The sequence below is a fragment of the Neovison vison genome, chromosome 12 (assembly GCF_020171115.1).
Source record: "Neovison vison isolate M4711 chromosome 12, ASM_NN_V1, whole genome shotgun sequence".
Lineage (NCBI taxonomy): Eukaryota > Metazoa > Chordata > Mammalia > Carnivora > Mustelidae > Neogale > Neogale vison.
In genome coordinates this window covers 98,308,360-98,316,590 of record NC_058102.1, presented here as the reverse complement: position 1 = coordinate 98,316,590, position 8,231 = coordinate 98,308,360, and the positions used below count along the sequence as shown (strand labels likewise).

The following is an 8,231-nucleotide window of genomic DNA, read 5'->3' as shown; positions in this document are numbered from 1 at the left end:
GGGGGATCTCTGAGCATCTCTGCACTTTGTGACTTTGCAATTACTAGCAGCTATGGGCTAGCATGTGCGCCCTCTTCCTCAGCAACCAGGTCATGGCTGGGTGCAGCTCCATTGTCCTTTCAGGGGTCACAGTGCCCTGAGAGCTGTTGCCCTGTCCTGGGTGCAAGGGGTTTTGTATCTCCCCTGGGATGTTAAACATCCCACACCTTCTAGTCCTTTTTGTGGTGTTCAGGCAGAGAGTCTTCTCCCTATTGATCTGGCTTAAGTTTTAGCATGACCAAACACCTCTATGCTCACTGACCATAACTAGGCTCCCCGCTCCACAGTTTGGGTGCTCTATCAGTTCAGCCTCCCCCCCACCCATAATTTCTGAGTTTCCTAGAATCCTGAGACCACAGTGATCCACCTAGAATTCTACCCTATTTATCCTCTGTACCTTTTTCAGAGAGGGATGTCTGTCACTGCAGCAGATTTCTAAGGGTCCTGATTTAGTGTTCAGGTGTTAGATCACTTTCCAGTGGCTGGCTTATGGGAGGCTCCCTCCCCACTCCATTTACCTTCTGATATTTCCCTCAAAGATTCAAAGTTCCACACCTCTTACCTTTCAAAGAATAGTCATTTTTCTGCTTGTAGACATCCAGATAAATCTTCTTACATCTCAGGTTAAATGCATGTGTGTTCAGAATAACTTGATAGATATCCTGCTAAATTCAAGGGACTAGATGAAACAAGGTCCCCTACTCTCCCACCATCTTTCCTGAAATTTGCTGCATTTTATTCTTAATCAAAGTTATGTGATGGGGCACCTGGGTGGCTCAGTGTGTTAAGTCTCTGACTCTTGATTTTGGCTCAGGTCATGATCTCAGGGTTGTGAGATCAAGCCCTGTGTCAGGCTCTGTTCACAGTGTGGAGTCTGCTTCTCTCTCTCTTGGCCTCTCCCCCTACTCATGCTCTCTCTCTTTCTCTCAAATAAATAAATAAACCTTTTAAAAAAAAGTTATGTGATTTGGGACACACATGAGTCAACATTTACTTATTTACTTTTACAGCATAAAGTATAAAATAAAAGTAGCACACCATATGATTTTTTATTATACTAGCATACCATATGATTTTTTATTATACTAGCATAGTGAATTTTCTTAATATAAGGACAAAGAATGACAGTGATATTTTAATTGCAACTTTCTACTTTTAAATACCTTTATTTAAATAGAGAATGTGTATCAGGACATCAAAAGACAAGCAAAGGTAACATCTCAAAGAAGACATCATAAAATTGTTTTGAACTGATCAAGATTTTACAGGAAATCAAATATAAAAACAAAATATACTACACAGATATGGAAATAATTAAGTCTCCATGAACTAATACATAAAGCTGATTAAAATAATCGTTCAAATACTTGCTACATTTAAATGGAGGAATAAGAGAAAGGGGTCAAATTTTAGAACTCTTACAATGGAACAGAAAAATAAAGTTTCAGTATTTTGAAAGGGAAGGTGTTATTAAGAAACAAGAGCTAATGTAAACATCATGACACTTCAGAAAGAAGTGAAAGGACAAATATGACTATATATTGGATGGTGCAATGGTAAAATTGGGACCCAATCTAAGCACTTCTTTTTGCAATTTTCCTTATTAACTTTCCTTATATATATCTCATTATGATTTTATTTGAATAAAAACAGAAATCTTTGTAGCAAGTTCTTAAATGCTTGCTTTACCTGCTGGTTCCTTAGAGTATAAATGAAGGGGTTTAAAAGTGGAGCAATAGAAGTATTGAGAATTGCCACTCCCTTCATTAAGGATATCCTCTGTTTGACTGAGGGTTTAATGTACATGAAGATGCAGCTGCCATATGAGAGGGAGATGACAATCATGTGAGAAGAACATGTGGAGAAAGCCTTTTTTCTCTGGTTGGCAGAAGGAAATTTTAAAATTGTTAAGGCAATGCATGTGTATGATAGAATCACTAATGCCAAAGTGACCAGCAGAGTCACCAAAGCTAAGACAAAACTCATCATTTCCAACACACGTGTATCAGTGCAGGAGATTTGCAAGAGAGGAGCAGTGTCACAGTAGAAATGATCAATGATATTGGAGTCACAGAAGTCCAGGCTTAAGCCTAAAATAAGTCCTGGAAAGATGATGAGGAAACCAGTGATCCAAGAGCTAAGGACTAACTGGATACAGATTTTGCTGTTCATAATGGTCGTATAATGCAAAGGCTTACAGATGGCAACATAACGATCATAGGACATGGCAGCCAGGAGATAAAATTCAGATGCGCCAAGAAGGAAGGCAAAAAATAACTGAGTTGCGCAACAGTTATAGGAAATCGTTTTGTCACTGGTTGCCATGCTCACAAGCAATTTGGGGATGCAGACTGTCGTATAAGAAATTTCTAAGAAAGAAAAATTTCGAAGAAAGAAATACATAGGAGTCTTGAGATGAGAATCCAGCAAAGTGAGAGTAATGATAACTAAGTTTCCTGAGATGCTTAACAAGTAGGTGAGGAGTAGGAAGATAAATAAGACAATCTTCAATTTGGGGTCCTGTGTCAATCCTGCTAAGATAAATACTGTCACAGTTGTACGGTTTTCCATCTTGACCTCCTGATATATTTTTGCTCTGGTAAAAATATTGAGAAAAAAATATGTACAGGTACCAAAGATAAAATATGAAGATAACATTGTCAAAATATTAGTAATTGCTATTGGTAATGTAAGATAAACTCTAACAAAAGCTGTTACATTGCTTTTGAAGAAAGACAAATATTTTCTACAAATCTGGTGAAATAAAAACCATCTTATAAATCATCTTTAAATGTGGCTTACATTTATGGTAATGAGATGAAGAAATGAACAGGCATGTGGAAAAAAATTATTTCCTCTTTTCTCAGTATGTAAGGACTAAAATGTCATTGTACTTATACTCAGCCTGATGACTATATAAATATCATTATCTCAAGGAACTGACCATGTGTGCGACAGAGAAACAAAATGATGTATGAATGTTTAAGGTGGTTGAAATAGAAATCCAGCTTTGGGTATAAGATCATCCTGGAAGCAATTCAGTATAATAACTGTAGCTCTTCCCAGGTTTGGCCTGTGCCACATCCACTCAGCTAATGAATACACTTTCTTGGTCCTATCTGATTTTTTTATTCCTATAAATCAGTGTAGTGGGTTTTGTCTCCATTCCATCTCTTCACTTCTTCACTTTTATCATCTCCTATGCCAATTTTAAATTTATCTTATTGCACAGTAAAACTAACTTGAAAATAATTAAACAAATTCAGTGTTTCTTCTGGTTATAGTTCTCAAAACAGGAAGAGAATAACACAGTAAAATGCAAAATAAAGTGAATAAGCATTCAGAGAGGGGGAAATGAAATAGGGAAAGAAGAGAAGGAAGACAAAAGAAGTAGAAAAGAGGTAGCACCGTAGGGGAAGACCATAAAGAGAAAAACTTACCATTAAGATTAGAGTCTTCTTCAGATGAGACAGTGACTGGTATTTAGCTCTTGGCTTTTTACCTGATGTGTAGAAATGGGTTACAGAAAAGCTGAAGAGGAAAACAGAAAAAAAAAATTTTAGCAAATTTTACTGTGATGATCAGTCACTTGGCAAGTGTTCAGACACTTGCAGGTAATACTGACTGACCCCAAATAATATGATAAGCCAAAAGCCAAGCCAATTCAAAAGCCAAGGCAATTCAATGTCCCTGCCTATTGTTTTGTCCCTGAGTTGATTTTGTGGTTGAAAATTATATAAGCTTTCATCAGACTAAATGTCATGAAAACTCCTGGGTATAAGCATTTCATCCCTTGGGGGCAAATTTCTTGTTTGATGACTTCATTATCAGTTATGCTTCTTTGTGGACTTCATTATGAATATGAAACACTTGTAAAATAATTTTTATTTTTAGTTTCAGGAGTAGAATTTAGTGATGATCACTTACATGTAACACCCAGTGTTCTTCACATCAAGTGCCCTCCTTAATGCTCATCATCTAGTTACCCCATTCCCCTGCCTACCTCACCTCCAACAACACTGTTTGCTCCCTATAGTTAGTGTCTTTTATGGTTTGCCTTTTCTCTGTTTTTATCTTAGTTTATTTTTTCTTCCTTTTCTCTATGTTCTTCTTAAATTCCATGTATGAATGAAATCACATGGTATTTGTATTTGACTTATTTTGCTTAACATCATACCCTCTAGTTCCATCCACATAATTGCAAATGGCAAAACTTCATTCTTTTTTTTTTCTTTTAAATATTTTTTTTCCAATTTATTTATTTTCAGAAAAACAGTATTCATTATTTTTTCACCACACCCAGTGCTCCATGCAATCTGTGCCCTCTATAATACCCACCACCTGGTACCCCCAACCTCCCACGCCCCCGCCACTTCAAACCCCTCAGATTGTTTTTCAGAGTCCATAGTCTCTCGTGGTTCACCTCCCCTTCCAATTTACCCAAATTCCCTACTCCTCTCTAACGCCCTTTGTCCTCCATGCTATTTGTTATGCTCCACAAATAAGTGAAACCATATGATAATTGACTCTCTCTGCTTGACTTATTTCACTCAGCATCATCTCTTCCAGTCCCATCCATGTTGCTACAAAAGTTGGGTATTCATCCTTTCTGATGGAGGCATAATACTCCATAGTGTATATGGACCACATCTTCCTTATCCATTCATCTGTTGAAGGGCATCTTGGTTCTTTCCATAGTTTGGTGACTGTGGCCATTGCTGCTATAAACATTGGGGTACAGACGGCCCTTCTTTTCACGACATCTGTATCTTTGGGGTAAATACCCAGGAGTGCAATGGCAGGGTCATAGGGAAGCTCTATTTTTAATTTCTTGAGGAATCTCCACACTGTTCTCCAAAGAGGCTGCACCAACTTACATTCCCACCAACAGTGGAAGAGGGTTCCCCTTTCTCCACATCCTCTCCAACACATGCTGTTTCCTGTCTTGTTAATTTTGGCCATTCTAACCGGTATAAGGTGATATCTCAATGTGGTTTTAATTTGAATCTCCCTGAGGGCTAATGATGATGAACATTTTTTCATGTGTCTGATAGCCATTTGTATGTCTTGATTGGAGAAGTGTCTGTTCATATCTTCTGCCCATTTTTTGATGTGTTTGCCTGTTCCGTGTGTGTTGAGTTTGAGGAGTTCATTATAGATCCTGGATATCAACCTTTTGTCTGTACTGTCATTTGCAAATATCTTCTCCCATTCCGTGGGTTGCCTCTTTGTTTTTTTGACTGTTTCCTTTGCTGTGCAGAAGCTTTTGATTTTGATGAAGTCCCAGAAGTTTATTTTCGCTTTTGTTTCCTTTGCCTTTGGAGACGTATCTTCATTCTTTTTGATTGCTGAGTAATATTCTGGTGTGTGTGTGTGTGTGTGTGTGTGTGTGTGTATCTCATATCTTCTTTATCAATTCATCCATTGATGGACATCTGGGTTCTTTCCATAGTTACTGCTATAAACATGGAGGTGCATGTGCCTATTTGAGTCATTATGTTTGTATCCTATGTAGTAGTAATAGTAGTGCAGTTGCTGGGTTTGGGTAGTTCTATTCTTAACTTTTTGAGGCACCTCCATACTGTTTTCCAGAGCGGCTGCACAAGTTTGCATCCTCCATGGACCTATAAACATTGTTTACATTGGTGGGAATGTAAACAATGTTTATAGGTCCATGGAGAATGCATTATTATATACTGAGGAATCAAAGAAGTATAAGTCAATGTTCCTGACTATTGTAGTTTACCAATATATTGAGGAGACAGAATTTGTGCATGAATATAGCAATATACCATGTGCCATAAACTTAATAGTAAATAAGACTCGTTCTTACTATGGGGAGAGATTAAGAATGGATGCTTAAAAAAAAAAAAAGAAAAAGATGGATTCAAAGCTAAGCACTGGAGATAGATTAGGAAGTAGAGTAAGGTATTTTAGGTAGGATAAATTGTGGGAAAAAGGTACACACAAATGAAAACTCATGAATTACTAAAAATTTATCAGAGAGAATACAATACAGTTTTCTCCATGAAATACTTAAGGTCCTAGAGATTCTGGCTATTAGTACAAAAGTGTAATGATATCTTCTTAGTATTTACACACATTCTCCCAAACCTAAGGGACAATTCCTGAGGCAACTAATTGTACTATAATGGCTATAGTAATTTGGGTCAAAAAGATCCATCACCCCCACAAGTAAAAATTTTATCAAATCAGACCTAGTTTTTCTCCTGCTCCCCAATTCCCTAGATATACACTGGAACAGTGTATTATAATATGTTTAACAATCCTATTACTTTTATTTATTTATTTATTTATTTATTTATTTATGTTAAAAGATGTAAGAAAATTTTCCCTACCTTCGAAATCATGAACACATTTTTATTCAAAAATGATGTCTTTTAATAAGTTAATTTAAGATCCTCTATAATTAAGATAAGATCAGAATAACTTAAATCTATTAATATAAATAAATTACCGTTTTAGAGATGTTTATTTTCAGTATATGGATTATAAATCAGTCTGCAAAGCACAAAAACTTACAAACTGTTATTTTTTAAAAGTATTTATTTATTTATTCATTTGACAGAGAGAGAGAGAACACAAGTAGGCAGAGAGGCAGGCAAACAGAGTGGGGAGGTGGGCTCCCTGTTGAACAGAGAGCCTGATGTGGGGCTCGATCCCAGGACCCTGAGACCATGACCTGAGTGGAAGGCAGAGGGTTAACCCACTGACCCACCAAGTGCCCTTTATTCTTAAAGGTGTAAAAACAATTATACGGGCAAAGGATTTTGTTTGTTGATGTTCACGGTTTTTATATTCCTATTGCAGGATAAAGCACTTAGACTTACTTTTTTTTTTCTTCTTCTCAGGCAGCACACTGAAATATGTAATTCTTAAAATAAGTTTTAATACTTGTGGACATTTCATGATTAGCTATTTCTAGCTCAAATCAACAATTTAAGCACCAAAATATCTCTTTTATTCTTCATAGTCAATGTTTTTATGTTAATACAACAAGCACTAAAATTAAACAACTGTTACCCTATGAGATGACTGTGGTTTATTTCCAGGGAATGCCCCAAACTGTGTGCATATATCTCCAAGGAATTCAGCTCTAAAGGCAATATTTCCCTGAGGATCTTTGATTTGTTTACTATATAAGAGATACAAAATATAGACTCCTTTCTATCTCCTTCAACTATGTTCTTAGGAGATTCTGTACAAAATATACTATATTAACATACTGGGCACACCCTTTATCTTCATTAATTTATTAGTTCATTTATTCTTTCCTAAAATACCTATTTATTGTGTGCTTGAAATGTATTGAGCACTCCTGGATGTCCTGACAGCTCCCCTACCCACTTCTGCCATGTGAGGACCTGGAGACAAGTCTCTGAAACCTGTGAAGCCAGCTCTTACTAGACACCAAATCTGCTGGCACCCAGATCTTAGCCTTTCTAGCTTCTAAAACTGATAAATAAATGTTTGTTGTTCAAGGCACCGAGTTATGGTATTTTGTGACAGCAGTCCAGATAGACTAAGACAGAAATAAAAGCAGAATTCATTGCCAACAGACTTGTCCCATAAGAAATGTTGAACAAAGTTCTTAGGGAAAACACAAATGATATAGGTCAGAAATCTGTCCTTCATCAAGAAAATAAGAGTGTTGAAGAAGGAATAAAGGAATAAGTACACTCAACTGGATTTTCCACTAAAGTAACTCTTTCTGAGTAGAACCAACTGTCTATTAATTACCATTTATTAAAATTAATTACAAATCCATTGTTATTAGTGTGTTTCTGTCTTTAATAATTGGCAATATTCTGAGACCCAAATTAGATTATCTCTGACCACCTTCTTTCTTTATTCCCTATTTTTTCTTTATTTCCATCATATCCTTTCCTACCTTCCTTTCCCCTTCTTTATTATTGCTCTCTTTCTTGTGTTAATCAACAGACGGTTTTAAGGGGAAACTTTATTGAACAAGATTGACAGAGTTACAGAATTTACAGAAGGCCTTCCATTTTGCCAACTTGGACACATGATCACTTAGATGAATCAATGTTTTCAAAGTCCATAACTTTGAAAAGTGACATAAATTTACAAAATCAAGAAACCAAGTGAGCTCCAAGCATGATAAAATGCCTACACACATTATAATCAAACTGTTAAAGAACAAAGACAGT

At 36.4% G+C, this 8,231-nt stretch overlaps 1 protein-coding gene across 1 annotated transcript; it reads right to left on the bottom strand.

Moving 5' to 3' along the window:
* Positions 1-1,674: 1,674 nt before the first annotated feature.
* LOC122891311 (olfactory receptor 6C6-like) lies at positions 1,675-2,610 on the bottom strand. The gene has a single exon (XM_044226871.1). The coding sequence runs from the start codon at positions 2,608-2,610 to the stop codon at positions 1,675-1,677; it is 936 nt and encodes a 311-aa protein (XP_044082806.1).
* Between the last annotated feature and the right edge of the window lie 5,621 nt (positions 2,611-8,231).

Bases quoted from the DNA above. Each gene is read 5' to 3' on its own strand.
- LOC122891311 (XM_044226871.1), bottom strand. From the start codon at position 2,610: ATGGAAAACCGTACAACTGTGACAGTATTTATCTTAGCAGGATTGACA.